Source organism: Gossypium hirsutum, chromosome D05, assembly GCF_007990345.1.
Source record: "Gossypium hirsutum isolate 1008001.06 chromosome D05, Gossypium_hirsutum_v2.1, whole genome shotgun sequence".
NCBI classification, from domain to species: Eukaryota; Viridiplantae; Streptophyta; class Magnoliopsida; order Malvales; family Malvaceae; genus Gossypium; species Gossypium hirsutum.
Genome location: NC_053441.1, coordinates 15,193,982 through 15,214,063, shown reverse-complemented (window position 1 = coordinate 15,214,063; position 20,082 = coordinate 15,193,982). Strand labels below are relative to the sequence as shown.

The window sequence follows — 20,082 nt, the reverse complement described above, 5'->3', positions numbered from 1 at the left end:
AAAATGAATGTCTTTGAATTCCCCGACCATTTAATATCAACTTGACTGTGTTTTCAATGATAAAAAAACAATAGGTTTTTCATTTTAAATGTACGGAGGGTGGAATTGAGATAAACTTGACAAAAGGAAATGGATTTAACGCTATAAATCTCAGCCCTAATTGACCTAAATGAAAGTGACATTTTTCTTACATTTCATCCATATCCACATCAACCATTTCTTCCAGTTCAAATATTATTATATTAGTCAATTTTTGTATAATACCTTCACCTTGACAGTGATCCGTTCCAATCCAAACACTGTGTGTGTATTCGCACTGAGACCTTAAACCTTCCCTTACTTCCCTTGGGAAGATCAGCTCGAAATTTTCTGAGGGATGCTTTGCTGTTTTCACTATGTGGATTCATCCCATATAAAAATTAAAAGCCCCAAACATATGTCTGGACTCTAAAATCCGTTTTTTACAGCTAGTTTCAGGTGATCACTTCTTTTCTTCCCAGTTTTTGCTCTCATCAATTGCAATTGATTGTTGACTTTTCTTTATTCTTGAACGCCGTGCTTCTTTTGTGAGCAGAAGGGTCGCCAAAAATTAGCCAATTCAGGGGTCGTTCTTCTTTGCATTTTAATAAGTGTTTTTAATAAGTTAGGAAAGTGTGGGACCACGCTCTTTTTTAGGCCAATTTTAGTCCATGGGATATTTCTAAGTCCTCCACTTGTTGAACAACGAAATGCAAATGCAAATGCAAACCAGTTTCCTTGGTCTATTAGCTGAGTGTGAAACACATGCAACAAAATTTTTAAAATTTTAAATTGATAATCCTTTTAAAATTATAAAAATTTGATTTAATTATTTAAAAATTATAAAAATATAAATTTTATTTCACCTTATTTTTCTTACTGATCCTTCCATTTATTTGGATAGAAGAGGGGAAAATAGGATACTCCATGTACAAAACACAAACAGGAACTTTATTCAGGAGAAAAAGAGAAATTTAATACTCTTGCTGCAATTGTTATGCATATTAACACAAAAATGTCTGCTTATATATCTCCATTTCTTTATCCACTTCCAACCTTCATCACTCGGTTTTTTTGTAAGCAATTGCATAGCAGCATATCCTTAACAAACACAACACGTTTAATCAAGTTTAACACGCACATTGTTTTTAGAATTTCAACATAAAAAAGAAAACATGACAATTCTCCCTCATATTACATTAAAAGTTTCAAGGCATGCAAATGGGTTAATCTTAATGGTTAGAAAAAGCATGTGCCACTAGGAACAACCTTATAATAAATTAACCTACAAGAGGATAAAACCTGCCGCAGCAATACCTGCATTTTGTTTACTTGTCTAGTTTCACTTCAAAGTTTTTCGGAGTTTTCTGCCATTAATTGTATATGTATGTAACTGACGTCCCGCTTGGAATGAGAAGGGGCACTAGCTGTGCTTCACCCCCCCTATCCCCAATATAACCTTAGGTCGAACTTGCCTGTTGAATGACAAAGAAAAATAAGATATTGAATTCTTAAATTTAATGATTATATTTTTAATCATGTAATCCTTAGTTTGTATAAAAAAATGCTTAATTAAATCTCCGAAGAAGGAAGATACAAACGGAGCTGACATCAATAAAGTGAAGGAGATTTTTTTTGGGGGGGGGTATAAGCGGATGAGATATATGTGTTTATTATAATAATATGGTTAAAAGTCATCTCAAAAACCCATATTGAAATTGATCGCCTTTTTGTTCTTTTTCCCACAAACTGCCATGCAATTCAAGATTCCCGTCTTCAATATAAGAACATTCCCTAGGACTCTTCTTTTCCACACGAACAGCACCATCCAAAAATTGCCAGCTAAATGAAGATTCAGGATTTGCTAAGATGGGTTTCTCTCATTTTCCTCATCAGCCAGGGCCAATCCCATTCAACGCAAAAACATCCTATTTTAGATGATAATCTCACAATCGAGAGCTTCATCAACAAAACTCTCCAATGGAGGAAAAATACTCTTCACCTGTTAAAGTTGCAGGGGAACAGACTGGAGCTATCAACCTCCACAGTGGTAGCAGCAGTGTTGAGCTTCGTAGCTGCCTCCATATCTAGTGCGGGAGGCATTGGTGGGGGAGGGTTGTTTATTCCCATTCTCACCCTCGTGGGTTGTTTAGACCTCAAAACTGCCTCTAGTTTCTCAGCTTTCATGGTGACGGGAGGGTCAGTTGCGAATGTTATGTTTAACTTGGGTGCCCAAAGTGCCATGTTTGGGGGTAAGTCTTTGATTGACTATGATATAGCACTTTTGTCGGAGCCATTCATGTTATTAGGCGTCAGTGTGGGAGTAGTTTGCAACCTTGTGTTACCAGAGTGGTTGATCACCATCATGTTTGCCGTTTTCCTCGTTTGGTCTACCATTAAGACTTGTGGAAACGGGGTCAGGCTTTGGAAAAAGGAATCGGGTCGACATCCAGGAACCTTAGATGGGTACGGAGAACTGGAAAATGGTGAAAGCGGCGAGGTTAAGAGTCTAAAAAAACCTTTGGTGGATACGGAAGATAAAGAAAGTAGTAGCAGGTTTCCATGGAAGAAACTGATGGTCTTAATTATGGTCTGGTTTTCCTTCTTTGCCATCTATCTCCTTCGTGGGAATCGCTATGGACAGGTAACATTTTCTTGTCTAATTGTCTCGTCTTTCTTTGGGATAAATTTTGCATGACTTTCCTACTGTTTTCATTTTCAAATACGTCTTGCTCTTGTAATGTCCGGATTATGAAATGATTATTAAATGAAAATAATAACAACAATCCCATTTTTCAAGAAAAAGTATTACCTGACTGTTAGGCTTATGTTAGAATATCTCACAGGATTCTGCAAATCAGCTTTATGTGTATACCCTATTCTTTCCTTTGCAAAAGTTGCCTGGAAATTAAAGGACCATCTACTTTAAGGAAATTCGTATATTCTGTAATTAGCTTAGTGTAATCTAAAATGAATTTAAAATAATAGGTAGAATTGCTGATGCTCAAGGGTTGATTATAGGCCAAGGTCTATTTTCTCTTTACAGCAAACCCACTGGAAACATAAATAAATAAATAAAAAGGAGTGCAGAGTGAAAGCTACCTTATTTTGGATTTACCTGGAGAGTGAAAATTATCAATAGGCATTATGCTAAGTATATATGGTCCACTAGCTTTCAGTTTATGTGCCCACTTTTTGTATTAATCTTAATCCTTACATAGCATCAATTTTACAAAATTAGAAGCATAAAAAAGAGAGAGAGGAGATTTTTAACTTTTATTTAAAAATTTAAAATTGCATGGAATGATGGGGATGATCTTGAATCTATGTGATCAATCATGGCATGTTCAATGTTCATAGTTATTCAAGAAACATGCAGGGTGTCATACCACTGAAGCCTTGTGGAATAGGATATTGCTCTCTCTCCTTGCTTCAAGTTCCCCTCGCCATAGCTTTTACTGCATGGATCCTTCGCAGAAAAGAGTCCATTGCAGGCCAAGGTCCAAATCAGCAGGTGCTTCACAAAAATCTATTTACAAAATTAGCCAGCTACTTGAGAAATGATTAAAAGTTTTTATATTTTTTTTCTTTTTTTGTGAAGGGGTTGGTTAACAAGCTAATTTTCCCCTTAATGGCTCTAATGGCTGGGGCCTTGGGTGGAGTTTTTGGAATCGGAGGTGGCATGCTTATATGCCCACTTCTTCTTCAAGTTGGAGTAGCCCCCGAGGCAAGTAAACCAGTTTACATATCCCTGTTTAACCATAATAGAGTTCCATAGTTTTATCTACAGCAAAAGCCAAAAAGCAATGATGTAACCATTTGCTCCAGGTGACGGCAGCTACATGTTCTTTCATGGTTTTCTTCTCATCCACGATGTCTGCATTCCAGTACTTATTGTTGGGCATGGAGCACACCGGCACTGCCCTTATATTTTCGGTTATTTGTTTCATTGCATCGCTTCTTGGGCTGGTGGTGGTGCAGAAGGCCATAGAACGGTTCGGAAGGGCATCCCCAATTGTGTTCTCAGTTGGTACGGTGATGGCTCTGAGTGCCATTTTGATGACTACCTTTGGAGCTCTTGATGTTTGGGACGACTACTCATCAGGAAATTACATGGGATTCAACCTACCTTGTTGAAATCAAATTTTGAAGACCTGTTTGGATAGCCAACCGCGTTATATTTTAACTTTGTAATCGAGAGGTAGAAGATTAAAAACCTTACTGTGTTTACAAGAATCTGAGGTTTCCATTTCCCATTTAGAGATAAAAACATTTTCAAGGAATATCAAAGGGCAACTTCATCAAATGGCTGATGCTATCAAACGATTGCAGCTAAGGAATCAAATAGGTAAAAAAGCAAATAAGCTGGTTTCACTTGATTACACGTACAAGTTACACAAAACTGCTTTAACTGCAATGTAATCAATGCTTTCCAACTTTTGGGGATACAAAAGTTAGAATATCCGAGCAATCAATGTAGTTTCAAACATTGCTTTCAGTTCTCACTTCACATACTCTTTCAAAAGGGAGTAAAATAGTAAACAGTGCAGATCAAAAAGATCAACACCCGATGAGATGACAGATACAATTATGAACAATGGTTGTTTCTGCTAAGGAACGCAACCTCAAAATAACAGGTTGCCAGCTTACGCAACAGGAGGGCGGAGCATATGATCCTGTGATGTATCGACAGCAGCAGGAGGCAAGAACTGCCACATGGAAACTCCGGGATAGCCAACGAAAGGCACCAGTTTCCCACCAACAACTTGGCTTGGGGTAGAAAATGGAGTAGGAATAGCAGGAGCCTGAGGTATGAATCCTGGCTGAGAACCTAATGCCTTTCCTTGCCGCTCGAGATTATCTTTCTCGGTCTTTAGCCTCTGCTTCTCATCACGAAGTTCGTTCTTTTCAGCCTACAAATAGAACTCAGCCCATCATATACAAGAAGAAATGGATACTCAAGCCACCTGGAAATTTTAAGCAATACTGATGCATCTAATAAATTTTTTAACATGCAACACTTGTACATGTATACTGCCAAATATAACATAGAATAAATGAACATCAAAATCCAAGCTCACCTTAAGCTCATTAATCTTCTCCCGCAGACTCTCATTTGACTCCCTCAGTTTCTGGGCCTCATCCCGTAATTGAGTAACCATCCGAGCAGCGTCAACTAATATTACAGCCTTGTCCACTTTGGAAGACCTTCCAGGCTCTAGGATAGAACCCAATTCTAGGAACCTTGAGACATTAACAGACAAATATCAGAGGAAGCAAATTGGGTTGAAGGGAGAGAAATAGGGACAACAATACATGCCTGTCATTTAGCTTATCCCTTCGCATCTTTTCTCTGCAAGCTTTGGACCCAGATGCACTGGATGATCCAGACCTCATCCTGAGACAGAATAGGGAAGGGATTACTAAAGCAAACCAGGTATGAAACCAAGCACAATGGCAATATACAATAACAAAAGCAAAATAAAGTAGTTACATACCGTTTTCGGGAGCCTGTTTCATTAAGATTGTCTGAATTCCCAAACGATTCAGTGAATTCAACACTGCAGAAGCATGAAGAAAGGTCAATGAGCAGGTTTCAAGAACAGTGAGAAAATTAACATAGCCTAACTTGAAGGAGAAACTGGGGGCCTTGGTAGCTTGCCAACCACTTAGTCCATTGCTAAACATAATGGTAAAATATAAGGCTAAACAAATAACAAACTGGAAACAGAACTACAAAAGTTGTAAAAAAAAAAATCATTGCTTTGAGAACTATAATGTTAGAAAAATCCTTCCTTGGAACTTTTGCCCACTTGAAAGTTGAGCTAACCTAACATGAGGTTTACAACTAGTAATGAATTCCATGTCATTTCGAAGTTCATAAGCAATGAAGAAAAAGGGAGAAAAGAGGAACCTGAGAGGAGTAGAGCAAGTAAGGGAAGGAGATGACCAGATTGGGGCTGAAGGGTCAAGTGAGGGAAGATCACCACCAGGGACAGGAATGTCTTCTAACAAACCATAATCATCAAAAATCCAAGCATTGGGATTGTCAGAGGAGACCAGGTCCTCTGCACCCGGTTGCCGCCGGGATATCATTTTTCCCGGCAAGGATTCAGTTATGCCAGACAGCGGAAGATGTTTGATGCAGGAAGTGAAGAAAACAAAACAAAAGAGAACAGAGAGATAGATTGGAGATATGGAACGAGTGAATTTGGTTGATTTGGGGGAATCTGTGAGGGAAGAATGTGATGGTGAGGAAAGGTGGGGAATATTTTCTTTGGATTTGGACTCGGGAACCGAAAGAGATTTATCATTTGAGAGAAAGTCTACTCCTTTTTACCTTTTCCCAAAGTTGTTTCTTTTTAATGTCACTTGCACTCCACCACTGTCACAACTAAAGTCACCACACCACGGCCACATCCTTTCGGTTTCGCCTACGCAAGAAGAGTCTGTGTTGCTTTCATTTTATAATATTGTTCCCACATTTTAAAATGTTTACCTATTTTAATTACATTTTAAAATTATCAAAATTACGAAGTTATTTTTATTAAAATTATTAATTTAACTATTAAATGAGACATTAAATTCACATTTTATAAGATCTGTTAAAATTTTTGAAACATTTTTAAAAAAATTACTGTTTAATATTTCATTTTCATTTTCATGTTCAGTTTTAATTTATTTTAGTTTTAACTTTTATTTAAGATTTTCATTTTAAATTGTACTGACATGTTATTAACATATAAATTAACAGCTTTAATAATAATAATAATAACCTAATTAATATAAATGTAATAAAAATATTTTAAAATTTCAGGATTAATTTAAAATAAAATTCATAATTTGGGAATATTTAGTTTAATTAACTCCAAAAATAAACAACAGTCCTTTCTGGAATTGGGCTTTTATGTTTAATTCTTTCAATCACTAGAAAAATAATAGACTTGTAGATTAGCTATGAAATTCTCATTTGTAAGCCCAGGAAATAGGGCTATTTTGGTCCGCCGCTTAGGAAGCAAATTTAAAAAAAAAAGTTTGAAGTTTAACCCCCTTCACTTTCACCACTCGATAATAACAAAACAAGAAATTCGATATCTTCATGCTTTATACAACAAATATGGTCAAGTGAATCGGGTTCTAGAGTGCCATCTTATCAATCACACTTATAAGAACGCGATGCAAACACCTTTTTTTACACCTTCAAACATGTATAGACATCACAAGCATCCATACTATGCGACATATACACGATTGGATTGCACAAAGGCATCAATCCTTTTCCTTATCTCTTCTGGGTTTGCTCCCACCAACTTCTCTACTACAGTCCCTCCCTTCATCAGTAAAAATGTTGGCATTGCCTTCACCTCCATCCTCGTTGCTACCTCCTACAATAATCAACTCATATATATATATCATTGCTAAACCGCTTGACCTAACCAGAAACCTAATCTGGAATTAAAAAATAGAGCACAATGTGAACCCACTATACCTAATAATACCAAAAGAAATCATCCTTATCACAAAAGGAATGATACTTATCCTCCAATCCACAAGTTGTGATGATCCAACTTACAAGCCAGACCAGGGGCGTAGTTGAGGGGCGGGCCCCTCAATTTTTTAAGATCTATTTGGGATTTGGTCCTAATTTTTTTAAAAATTTTAAATTATCTTTGTATAATGAGTTGAAAATAATGTAAAATTGTATTAGGTCCTCCAATTTTCTTTTCAATTTAGTCCTAATAAAATTTGTGTGGATTACAAACAGCTCTATCTCCATTGTGATCAGTAGGTGTGAAGTCTAAATTTAAATGCCAAATTGCCAACCTATTATTTTAAAACTCAAATCTGAACAAAATATCAACAGATCATATAGTTGTTACCTTAACATCATCAACATCAACGGTGAGAAACAGGGCATCTTGAAAAGCTGAGGCCAGTTCTTTAAAATAGGGGTTCATGGTCACTGAAGGAATACACCATGAAGCAGTAAAGTGTACAACAATCTACAACAAATCCAGAAGAAAAAAAACTGAAATTAAAAAATAAACCATAACAAATTCCTTGGTTGAGATCAACAGACTGACCATTTATGATAAAGACATGAACCGTGGAATGTGGATATGGAACTTTTATAAGACAAAGCAAAGGGGACAGATGGGATTGTTGTAAGGAACAATGATGGAGGACGAGGACCAACGCTAAACTATTACCACTAGAAAGAAAATAGACATGGAGGTGACTGATTGAATAGCTTACTGGGCAGCCTTGATTTGTAGCTTGGTTAAAATAGAAGTCCCAGGATTCAACAGAGTCAATCTTCACAACTCTGGACTTGTTATGCTGCTCTGGAGCCTCCATGTTTTTCTCCTTCCTGCTCTTTCACCTCCCTAGGCGGTTCTCCTTGATGCTTTGGTTGTTGGCTTTGCTTGTTTGAACAAGAGAAATGTCTTTTTAGACTACGACAATACATTTAAAGCTAGGCCCACATTATTTTGATCGAAATTGTAAGATGAACCTTGAAGGAAAAGACAAAAGGAACCCTTTGAAATTACTGTGGGCGTTCTCCTGATAAAACCCCTGTTTTTTCCTCCCTTGATCTTGATAATTTCAACTTGTTAACGCTGTAGATTTCATTATATACTTTTGTCATATTAGCTGCCATTCCTATTCTGTATATAATATTAATACGTTTATCTTTTCTTTTGGAGATACTTGAAGGTTCTAGACGTCTAGAACTACAATGTCCATCACAAATAAAATATCTCCCCAGTTTGTTACTTTTTCATTAGAAGAGAAAATATGAAGTGTTTTTTTTTTTTTTGTGGCCATGAAATTCGTTTCAGTTTTGTCAAAACCTTGTTTTAGCATGTTTACAGAAAGGTGTCTTCCAGTGTTCTGAAATCCCAGTCTGCTTATATACTTGACGAAATATCGAATTAGAACTTGAAGAACAGTAAGAAAGCAAAAGCCTAAAACTGAACTCTGATAAAACATAGAATTCCTTTGTTTCTGTATTCATCAAATGATGAACTTTATATCATACAACAATGAAAGAGTTACTTTTGTGCCAGAGTCAAATAAAATGCACCGTTTTTTTTTCCTATCAGAAGCAGCATAAATCTAAGAACACAAGTGATTAGTAGTAGTAGCTCAAGCAGAAACCCTACAGTGATACAAAAATTCAACGCATAACACTTGAATTACAAAATATAGTTACGACTACAGTTATAAAAGAATGTGATAATAATCAGAACTTCATTTCAGCCGCAGCTCAACCGAGAATCAGCTGCTCGCAATGTCATCTGACGGCGGGGAACTCCGATTTCACATGCATTCACTCTAGCAGCAAAACGGAGGGAGCACAGAGACTCACCCACCGAAGAAGGATCCGGTGATACATTCACAAACATAAGGGTTTTTGAATCTCCACCAAGACAAGGCTGTAATTGTGGATGGAAACAAATTTAAAAGGAAATACAGTCATTCATTGATAATTATGATATACAACAACAAACTCAATGCTATCATAGATTATGCCCCCATGTAATGTATTAAAAGAAGGTATGTTTGTCAAAGTGATGCTACATTCAGGAGGAGGAACCGTTACGGTAATGTGAACTCAAATATGATATCATCAAACAGAGTTAGCATCAACAAGAGAAGGTATAAAATATTACAAGTTCTTTAAGAGCACTTTACCTGGAGAAGATATGTCAGCTTGGAATTCCTAAAAGGCACATGATCCTCCTTTTTGGCCAACGCAAATATGACATCACTCAAACTCGATAAGCTCTTGTTAATGGCCTAGTTTTATTGAAAGACGTCAGCGTAATAACATTAAAGAACAATTTATGAAAAGGAAAAATCAAGTAGTATGTAAACACCTGAGTCTCCTTCAACCTATCTCCAGTTGCACCACTCTTTGACAATCGTTCACTTCCTGCAAGATCAATGAGATTCAAGACACCCTGTACTTGTTGCTCAGTCCCCTTACAGAACCAAAGGAAAGAAATGTCAGTATACATAAGAAACAGGGTTATCAAGAGATTCAACATAAAGAACGCACTCAAAGGAAGTACAATTACCTCGTTTATGCCCAATATCCTTAATGTAAAAACCATGTGACTTCTAGACGATTGTTCATTCATCTGCGTCCTGCCCACAGACCTGGAAAACAGAAAAATAGAACCCCCTTGAATATCCAAATGTACCGTAACATGGTCATTAAGAAGAAACTCTTTTAGTTTTGTGCTACCTACACTAGAAACTAACTGCCTCATCATTCATAAACATTTCATAGTTTGTAGTGATTAGTAATTTAAAAGAACCAAGTCTTTCCATAAAAAGTCATTCACTTGGGAAATTTCTGGAACAATTTTAATTCCAACTTAACACTGTAGAAACTTACTCAAACTAAGGTAGATGCATAATGCAAGACAAATCAGTTCAACATTGGAAAAAAATTCATCAAGATTGTAAACAATTTTACCTGCTTTGAGCAGCCTGCCTTAAAAGAGAGGAAATCTCTGTTATGGTACTAACATCGACAATGGTCAGATCACTGACATGTGTATTACCATTTGCATCATGTTTAATTGTATACTGCTTTCCAGAAACTGCACTTTCTGCACGCGTTGGATCTGAACCAATAGATCGATTGGTTGATAACAAATCACGAATGGTCTCGTTGTATATTTCCAACATTGAAGCCTAAAATTTTATAAAGGGATGATTAAAACCATGATTAACCAATGTAATCGGTGGAAACCAGAATTTTGTAATCATGATTAACCATGATTAAAACAATTACCAGCATTTTGTATTTCCATCCTTGTGCCTGCAGTGACTGGCTACTTTGGAATATCTGCTCCAACGAACGAGGTATCAACCCTTTTTGCTCTTGGGCTTCTGGCCTTCCCATCATAGTATAAGTCTTACCTGATCCTGTCTGTCCATAGGCAAATATACAAACCTGGAAAACAAAACAACCCACCAACAGCCTGTGAATGCATATTTCCTCTGTATCTAGAGGCAAATAATGTAGATCAAATAGCAACCATAGACAATTGCTAGTGATTTTATAACTCAACTATCAGAATAGACATTCAGGATTTAGCTTCAAAGAAGACAAGTATGTGCAAAAGGAATTACCTACCTTTAAATGTAAATCTTCCTTAGTTTTGAAAAGAAAGAAAAAGAAAAAACAATCCTTCCCACCACTCTCAAAAACACAAGTATAAACTATAAAGTAGGTAAATCACCTTGTATCCATCAAGGGCACTCTGGACCAACTGGGATATCTCCACAAAAACATCTTGCTGTGAAGCTTCAGGATTGAAAACCTTGTCAAATGTGAAAGGATACTTTTGCCCTGTTAACAATGAGATAAAATTTATTAAGGCTGTTGCTTTTGACATGAACAGAAATTGAATAGCAATGAAAGAACAGAAAATTCATACCATTTTGTATCAAGTCAATTCCACGGCCAAGAGATTCCGTTGATGTAGGATAAGAGACTACTGCACCTTCTGCCACACCATCATCCGGTAATAGAGGACGTACCCGACAAAATACACGAATATTCCCTTTCAGTTCCTGCAATTATAGGTAAGTTAGTATCATCACATAATTACAAGCGACAAATGGAGGGCAATCGATCTTGTAGTACCAAAATAGTATTGTGCAGCTTTTTCCTCAAATTCTCTCCTTCAATCAGTTTATGTTCCATATCTGCCAATCGATCTTGTAGTTCTTGTATGGTTCTTTTTTGTTCTAAATATTCCACCCTTGTTTCTGAAGCTGATAAATCAGCCCTCTGGAGAAAGGAAAAGGAAGAAAAAGCTATGATATCAGGAGACAGATTGATGATATTTTTGCAGAAGAAGATAAAGAAAATAAAGTCTATATTTTAAGCATTGCCATTGTTACCTTTAGTTTCTCGTTTGCAGCTGCAAGCTGAAGTTCCAGTATTCTTAGTTGCTCCCTCTGAGAAGAGCATGTTTCCTGCAAAAGGTAAAAAGCAATCTAGGAAAGCTGGCCCAAATGGATTTTACTATTTGGTATTAAGAAAGTCAACCAACCTCCAAGGATTTTGATTTCATAGTCAAGTTATCTAATTCTGCAAATGATCTTCCAGTACTTTCCTTGAACTTCACTATTTCGGCAGATAAGGCTTGAACTTTTGACACTTGGTGTTCACGATCATCCCTCACTTGTTGTAGTTCCCCTCGTAGACATTTGACTTCATTAACTAATGTTTCCTTTTGATTAACAGCATCATCTTGTGAAGCCTGAAAATAATAACAACCAAAGGATAATACAGGTTGCCTCCATGCAAACCTAAGTGCTATAGAATAAAATGAACAGTTGGCATGTATGAGGACATGTATATCACAAACCAGCTACTATAAAAACCGAAGGTTACATCACTTAGGTTGACAAATAAAACAGAAAGTTGCACTAAAGACCTGAAAATGCTTTTGCCAGTTCAGAATTAGTCATCATGAAAATCTAACTTAACCAAACAATGGCAACATTAAAATAAGGTCAAACAACTCCAATGAAGCATATGGAGGGAAAAAGGGGAAGGGAAGCAAAAGAAACAACTGAATAAGCTAAGAAAAATTATACAGCAGGCTAAAGCAAAAACCATACTCTTGACAAAGTTAATTGCTCTTGCAATGAACTACAGTGGCCCCTTAGAGAGCTAAGATTCTCCACTATTGTCAATTTCTCCTTTTCTACACGTTTGAGCGACTCACGGACTGTTTCAAGGTCAGTGATTAATTTGGAATTGTACTGTTGAAGACTCAGGATGTACTCTTGTAATCGCTTGTGTGTATTGTCAAGTGATGCAGCCTGCAAAATACAACAAAATTCAGCCTGTAAGTAGACACTAATTTAATAATAGCATCAAATTCAATATGTATATTACCCTACCCTCTCATTCGCAGCTGCTATATCCTGCTGAGCTTTCTGAAGATCTTCTGTCAAAGAAGCAACTGACTTTTCAGCAGTAACCCTAGCTTCAATTTCACTTTTATGGCGGTTAATAGCATCCTAGTTATTAAAACCAAACACATATATAAAAGAACCATTAAAGAAGAGCATCTATGCACAATAGATTTTTAAGATTGATATCATACCAGCTTTTCAGACACTTCCTTCGAAAGCTTCTCCTGTAAGGACGCATTACTGTCCCTTAACTCAGAAATAACCGCATTCAATTCTTCCTCCTTGTTTTTCTTCTCTAACTCTGCAGAATCAAATTTTAATTAACATAAATCAAGCAGTAGTGCAAATTAATGTTTAGGAAGAAGTAAAATTACCTGTATCAATGCATTTTTTCTCAGCAGACTCTAATGAATTCTTAAGCTTCTCTTTATCAAGTACATGATTCTCATCACATTGTTGAAACCATTTCACACAAAGCTTAAGCCTTTTATTATGTTCAGCCGCGTGCTCATATTTAGCCTACAATAAAAATAAAAAATAAATAAATGACAAAATTAAAATCTACAAAAGGACAAAAAAAACTAATTGCAATAATAGCTTTACCTTCAGATCGAACTTTTTAGCTTTCGGCCTCTCATTCAAAATCGCTTCCACTTCTTCTTTAGTGAATTCATGACATTCCTCAGCGTTCTCGGCGTTAGCAGCGGTTGTGGCGTCTTGGAGATTGTTAACAGCTGAAAAAGCTCGTCGGGTTCGCCCTGTTGCTGTGGGTCCTACTCCTCTTCCTAATGCTCCAAGCCTTCTCCGTTTGTCTAACGGATTTTCATCTCCAATTTCCTTCCTCTGAAATTAATAATAAGAACAGTAAAAATTAAAACAAACAGATTGAAACATTAAAAAAATTCATAAAACTAAAACAAATTGAAAAACCGCTTACGGTGGAGGGGCTGCGAGGCGGTCGGTTCTGGTTGCGGGAAGCCATAGTTGTAACTCAGTCAAAAACTCAGTTGAAGCTATTGGTTAGAGTCGTTTAGTTTATCCTAGTGTTGTATGGGACGTTGATATCAGAGAAAAGGGACTTGAAGATTGGAATTTCGATTTGATTCTCTTGAAGAATGTGGATTTGGGGAAACAAATTAGAACGTTAGGGTTTGGAGAGCGAAAGAGAGAGCGTTGTGAGCCTTCGGGAGTGGATTTTTTGAATTGATTTGAAATTAGATCTGGCGCCCTCTCCTACGAAATGAAAAATAAAAAATTACTAACGTTAACGTCTTTCGGAGTTGGACCCATTTGGGTCGGGTAGCTTAGCCCATTAATATTGATCCTCTTGACCCAGGTGTGGACTCAAACATTGGGCCTCTGATAATTAGTCAACAACTGCTGACGTAAGCATCAAACTCCTTGCAGAGCCGACGATCCAAAATACAAGCAGGTCAACATTACACTGAAATCTAACATGTCGAATGTCAAAATCATCGACAACCACGTGTCTAAGAACAATTGGTTAAGGCCATATCCGTGTTATCCAAAGTAGAAAATGGCAGATAAGGTGCCTGCGCAAAAGGCCAAAACCAATCAACATCACTGAAAAAAATAAAAATTGGATCAAACCTGAATAACACCGTTAAAAAACAAAAACCATTATTCCACATTTCCCGACATAGTAAGTCAGATTGTTGTGAAGATGGCGCAAGCAATGGCATCCATGGCAGGCTTACGTGGCTCCTCGCAGACTGTCCTCGAAGGCAGCCTCCGGGTCAGTGGCCAAAACCGTTTGAACATTGGTAGCAGCAAAAGACTGGGTGTGGCTACGCCTGGTTTCACCGTCAGAGCCCAACAGGTACCTACCGAGCCTGAAACAGGACGCAGAGCCGTGCTGGGTCTTGCTGCTGCTGGTTTGGCCACAGGGTCCTTTGTTCAAGCTGTGCTTGCCGATGCAAGAAGCATCAAGGTCGGCCCGCCTCCCCCACCCTCCGGTGGATTGCGTAAGTCGCCGATTTATCTTTTGTTTTCCACCTTGCATTTAGTTCTGTTTGGAGGGGAATTTGGTTGAATTTGTGTCTGTTGGCCATGGTCTACAAAGAAAATGAAAACTTGAAATTGTAGGTTGAAAATGGAATTGTTACATATTTGACAAAAATGGGGGCATTTTGGCAGCTGGAACTCTGAATTCAGATGAGCCAAGAGACCTTAATCTGCCATACAAAAATAGGTTCTACCTCCAACCACTTACTCCAGAGCAGGCAGCTCAAAGGGCAAAGGAATCAGCCAAAGACATTCTTGGTGTCAAGAGTTTGATTGACAAAAAGGCTTGGCCCTATGTCCAGAATGATCTCCGTCTTAAGGCTGAGTATCTCCGCTATGACCTAAACACCGTCATTTCCTCAAAGCCCAAAGATGAAAAGAAGTCTCTCAAAGAACTCACTAAAAAGCTCTTCGACACCATTGACGAAGTAAGTTTTGAAATTTGCTTTTCGTTTTTGCCATATAGTTTACATCAAACTAATGCCCTATAGATAGTGTCAACGACTGGAGATTAAATGCTGAGATACCTCGTATTTGCCATTGAATGATGAATTGTCCAATCAAGTTCACCTTGTCAGTTCTGATATGGATTTTCTTTTGTTTCTTCAAGCTTGACCATGCAGCCAAGATCAAGAGCACTCCTGAAGCAGAAAAGTATTATGCTGAGACCGCATCTACTCTAAACGATGTTATTTCCAAACTTGGCTAAGATGAATTGTTGTATTTTGGATGTAAGCATAAATCACTGTTCATAGTTTGTACATGTCTATGCTTTCCAAAGGGAAGCTTTATCAACAAGACCATATCAAAGCCTTTATGCATCAGAAACCATGCACATTGCATCTCCATTCACGTATTTACCTGTAACCAAGCCGAGTTGGTCCGTTGCTAGGGTTGATCTCAGCTCAAATCAAAAATTTGATGCACAAAGTTTAGCTCGATTCGGTTCATACTCAAACTTGGTTTTTAATTTACTCTGCTATTGAACTAAGGTTTTCATACTAGTATTTTCATCTTTTACTTGAAATTTTATCTCCTAATTTTCAAGTACTCTGGCATTATTGTTCATTCTTTCGTCTTGAAGCTTTAAATGTCCAAAAATACGGAAGAAGAAAATACAATTAAACAGGGCAAAACAGTATGCTTTTCACACTTAATAGTTGTATTGATTTATAACAGATAATAACGAAAATTAATAATTGGAATATGATCATGTTCTGTTAGCATGTTGAAGTGTGAAAACTACGACTTCAATTCATTTGGATTGTAGCATAAAAACGTACTTAAACATGTTTCCAGCAGGTAGAGTGATAATCATCTTTCTAAACTTACAAAACATTAATATTTGTTCTGATTGATTTCTCTGTTCTGGACGTGACAGTAATTCATGCCCCCGCATGCTACGCTTGGCACGTAAGAACAAGAGCCTTACATCAAGTCATAAAGACTTTGGTGTCATCCGATATTAATGGAGATGATCAAGTATCTAACATCAGCCAACAAAGCCAAGGTTGCGGTGACAAAATTGTTATATGTTGACTTCATAAATCAAGGTTAAAGCCCTATGCAACTCTTCTCTTCAAAGTTTTCCAAAAAAACATTCATATATATAATACTGATCGGCACTCAAGTTTAAATCCTGTGACTTAAACTGTGAAGACTTCATAGACAAGACAGGGAGTTAAGGCAAATGTTTCTTTACATGTTTCACGGAAATAAGTACTATAAAATCTCTGAAATGTCTGATACTCCTAATAATGGATTCGGATCTCTAATAATTAGTGATTCATTAATTGGGAAATTTTATTTTTAAAAAAAGAAAATCAGAGGAGAAGAAAAAGAAACGGCCAGGCAACTTATTGATTGAATATATTTGGCAAGTACTTCTTAGGAATCTTCTTAACTTATTGCCTAAGATTAGCTTTGTTTCCCATTTTTCTCTGTCTGAAACCTTGCCTAGATTTTGTAATGTGTATGGCTGGTCCAAGCAAGGAAATAATTGCCAAACACAGAGAATAGTGCACAAAAACAGAAACAATATGCGCGAACTAAATATAGCTTTCCGTGATGGTATGTATGCTTGTCTTGTTTAATTCTAATGGCGCAATCATAGGGTGTGAAAGGTGAGACTTTTAGGAGTTGTGGAGATTGGAGACATAGAAAAAACATACTGGTAGAGAAGAGAAAAAGGGGTTCAAAGCAAGGGAGAATAAGATGTCTTCAGCTTGGTTAACTAGTCTCAAGAGATCAGTCAACTGTAAACCAAAGTTGCCTGATGTGAAGGAACCAGCAGCCGACGACAGCACTGAGAAAAACAGCCCATGTTTATGTAGTTCAGGGTGTTCAAGATCCTTATCTAACTTGAGAGATGTCATTCATGGAAGCAAGAGACAGGCTGACAAGGCACCACGAATTGGCAGCCCGACATCTATAGCGAGCAGTGAGATTATCAATCAGATAACCCATCAAGACGTTTTCACCGACTCCAAATGTGTTCTCGAGATCAAGACTCAGTGCTCAGCTAATGATGATGGCAAGGGGGGTTCAACTTTTGTGGGAACCCTTAGGCCTGGCACACCTGGTCCTGGAGACCGTTTTATGGAACCGGCCTACAATAGCAGAAGGTCGAGGAAGATCATTGCGGGTCCTTCACTCATGAGAAGTAGCTGTGGCATCTCTTCTTCCAAGCCTAGAAGATCCCTTGATTTTGAGTCCCAACGTTATGTTTGCCAGAAATGTGGTGAAATTTTTAAAAATTTGGAAGCCATAGAATCACATCATCTTTCCACGCATGCTGGTAAAGTTCATTACTCATGTATGAACATTTATATGTATTTTTCATCTGTCAATTAGGATGACAATTTTAGTTTTACATTCTGTGATTTATTGGTTCTTTTAAAATTATGTTGTTCTGGTTATCGAGAAACTTGAAAGTCATCTCATATGTGCAGTTACGGCACTTTCTGAAGGAGACTCCTCCAAGAAAATAGTGGAATTAATTTGCCAAACAAGTTTTTTGGAGCCTGAAAATAAATTTGGTGAAATTGAAAGGATACTGAAGATTCACAACATGCAAAGAACTCTTGTGCAATTTGAAGATTACAGAGAAATGGTAAAGCTCAAGGCAAATAAACTATCCAAGAAACATCCACGTTGCCTAGCTGATGGGAATGAGCTTTTGAGGTTCTATGGCTCAACCGTTGCATGCTCTCTTGGCATGGAAAACACTTCAAGCCTCTGCACATTGGATCAATGCGAAGTGTGTCAAATTCTAAGACAAGGGTTTTTCAGCAAGAAGGAAGCCAACGGATGCTGGGGTGTTTTAACTTCTTCCACAAGTAAAAGGGCTATGGAGAGTGTTGAACTTGATAAAGAACAGCATTCCCTAAGAAAAGCTCTGGTAGTGTGCAGGGTAATTGCAGGGAGGGTTGTTAAAGGTTTAGAGAAAATGCGGGAAATGGAAGGTCAATCAAGCTTCGATTCAGTGGCTGGAAAAGCTGATTGCCATTCAAATATTGAGGAACTCTATTCACTAAGCCCTAGAGCTCTCCTCCCTTGTTTTATATTAATCATCTGCAAAAATTGATTGACCACTCAAATTTTGACTTTGAGAGGAATATGTTGTACTCATCAAACATGTTGTCTATTTTCACTGGATCCTATTTCCTTTCTCAACCTTCTAGGTGGTTATTAATTCTTGTCGTTATTATCTAGAATAAATCTCAAAGTAATTTATTTCAAATAAAGGACAACCGCAAATTACATTAATTATTTTTAATTAAAGATATTTTCATATTTCGTATCTATACTTTTATAAAATGTTCAAATGGTACTTATACTATGAAAATATTCAATGTAGTACGTGAACTATCAATATGTGTTTAATCATAGCAGTTAGTGTTAACACTGTTAATGAATTATTAAACCCACCGATAAAAATTCAATTTGTAGAACTCTTTTTTCCAAATCATCAACTCCACATAGATAATGTACTATTATGTGAAAAACTAAATAAAATAAAAAAACAAATAACTAAACATATAATTACTAAAAAGAAGTAAATATTAAACTTACAATGTACACTTACTTTCTTGGATAAAACAAAATATTATTTAAAAACCAATTAATTAAAAAAAAAGTCTTTATAGAAGATAACCTGTAATAGCCTGAATTTTCAGTGATATCGGAATGGTGATTCGAGATCACTAAATCTGACAAATGAGTAGAAAATATTATTAATTTAATGAGTATAAGTTAAATGTGAAGTTAGGAAAATTTTTGAAATAGTGAATAGTGTACTAGGAATAAATATTAAAATAATTAGAATCAAAAAATGAGGTATCGAAACCTCAAACTCATAAATCGAGCCATAAATATTTTTGGAAACATTTATAGAGTGTCAATGAGTTGGTATTAAAGTTTCGTTAGAAAATTTTAACGTTTGGATAGTCAATTAACTAAAAAGAACTAAATTGAAAATAGTGTAAAATTTGTTAAATTGTGATTAAATAGCTTAAGTGACTAATGAGGAGGGATTTAAAAGGCAATTAGGCCCAAAGTATATGGGCTGGACGGTTGGGTAAGAAAAATCAGCAGAAGGTAAGGAGAAGCAGGGGCAAAATTGGGAACTTAACAAATTAAATATAAAAAACAAAGATAAAAGTGAAAAATCTAGATATTTCTTCACAATTTATCAGCAAAAATGCCATAGGAGGTCTGAAACAAGCTGGTTTTTCATATATTTGAATCATGTAAGTTTAATTCTTTATTATTTCTTCTAATTTTTGTGATTTTGATACTTTTACAATTAGGTCCAACTAATTATTTCATTAGTTTTTGATTTCATGGCTGATTTTGAAAGCTACCATTGATGAGTTCTGGATTTTTATGATGAATCAACATGTAATTAAAGCTTTAATTTTGTTATATGATGATTTTATTAAGTAATTTTGATAGAAATTGATTTTAGGGACCTAATTGTGAAAAAGTTTGGAATTAAGGTTTGGTGTTTCGGTTTTGAATATGAAAGGCTATGTAGTAGTCTAAAATAGTTTGAAAAGGTGTTAATTTAGAAAACTTAGATCA

General features: G+C 36.5%; 6 protein-coding genes across 7 annotated transcripts; 3 read left to right on the top strand and 3 right to left on the bottom strand.

The window, feature by feature from the left end:
* The first annotated feature begins 1,388 nt into the window (after positions 1-1,388).
* LOC107905955 (sulfite exporter TauE/SafE family protein 5) lies at positions 1,389-4,324 on the top strand. Its single transcript, XM_016832757.2, has 4 exons — positions 1,389-2,662; positions 3,398-3,532; positions 3,620-3,745; positions 3,847-4,324. Exons 1-4 carry the CDS (start codon positions 1,865-1,867, stop codon positions 4,153-4,155), a joined length of 1,368 nt encoding a protein of 455 aa, XP_016688246.1. The 5' UTR covers positions 1,389-1,864; the 3' UTR covers positions 4,156-4,324.
* Positions 4,325-4,367: 43 nt separating this feature from the next.
* LOC107905957 (transcription factor ILR3) lies at positions 4,368-6,494 on the bottom strand. 2 transcript variants are annotated; one of them, XM_016832760.2, is made up of 5 exons: positions 5,933-6,494; positions 5,517-5,579; positions 5,339-5,416; positions 5,100-5,262; positions 4,368-4,931 (listed from the first exon to the last, which is right to left on the bottom strand). In XM_016832760.2, exons 1-5 carry the CDS (start codon positions 6,112-6,114, stop codon positions 4,665-4,667), a joined length of 753 nt encoding a protein of 250 aa, XP_016688249.1. In that variant the 5' UTR covers positions 6,115-6,494; the 3' UTR covers positions 4,368-4,664. The 2 variants fall into 2 exon arrangements, with proteins under 2 accessions (XP_016688249.1, XP_040949882.1); XM_041093948.1 differs by having other exon boundaries at positions 6,359-6,494.
* Positions 6,495-7,090: 596 nt separating this feature from the next.
* LOC107905960 (thioredoxin-like protein CXXS1) lies at positions 7,091-8,662 on the bottom strand. Its single transcript, XM_016832762.2, has 3 exons — positions 8,275-8,662; positions 7,899-8,021; positions 7,091-7,403 (listed from the first exon to the last, which is right to left on the bottom strand). Exons 1-3 carry the CDS (start codon positions 8,374-8,376, stop codon positions 7,251-7,253), a joined length of 378 nt encoding a protein of 125 aa, XP_016688251.1. The 5' UTR covers positions 8,377-8,662; the 3' UTR covers positions 7,091-7,250.
* Positions 8,663-9,004: 342 nt separating this feature from the next.
* LOC107905954 (kinesin-like protein KIN-14C) lies at positions 9,005-14,417 on the bottom strand. The gene is made up of 17 exons (XM_016832756.2): positions 13,910-14,417; positions 13,576-13,815; positions 13,347-13,491; positions 13,164-13,273; positions 12,958-13,077; positions 12,673-12,876; positions 12,099-12,308; positions 11,947-12,021; positions 11,687-11,833; positions 11,478-11,613; positions 11,280-11,389; positions 10,829-10,990; positions 10,508-10,728; positions 10,104-10,185; positions 9,903-10,007; positions 9,718-9,822; positions 9,005-9,458 (listed from the first exon to the last, which is right to left on the bottom strand). The coding sequence occupies exons 1-17, from the start codon at positions 13,952-13,954 to the stop codon at positions 9,279-9,281; spliced, it is 2,397 nt and encodes a 798-aa protein (XP_016688245.1). The 5' UTR covers positions 13,955-14,417; the 3' UTR covers positions 9,005-9,278.
* Positions 14,418-14,540: 123 nt separating this feature from the next.
* Positions 14,541-15,998, top strand: LOC107905958 (oxygen-evolving enhancer protein 3, chloroplastic). The gene is made up of 3 exons (XM_016832761.2): positions 14,541-14,957; positions 15,130-15,425; positions 15,608-15,998. Exons 1-3 carry the CDS (start codon positions 14,657-14,659, stop codon positions 15,704-15,706), a joined length of 696 nt encoding a protein of 231 aa, XP_016688250.1. The 5' UTR covers positions 14,541-14,656; the 3' UTR covers positions 15,707-15,998.
* A 414-nt stretch (positions 15,999-16,412) lies between these two features.
* LOC107905956 (uncharacterized) lies at positions 16,413-18,799 on the top strand. The gene is made up of 3 exons (XM_016832759.2): positions 16,413-16,550; positions 17,111-17,794; positions 17,949-18,799. The coding sequence occupies exons 2-3, from the start codon at positions 17,212-17,214 to the stop codon at positions 18,581-18,583; spliced, it is 1,218 nt and encodes a 405-aa protein (XP_016688248.1). The 5' UTR covers positions 16,413-16,550; positions 17,111-17,211; the 3' UTR covers positions 18,584-18,799.
* Positions 18,800-20,082: the final 1,283 nt, after the last annotated feature.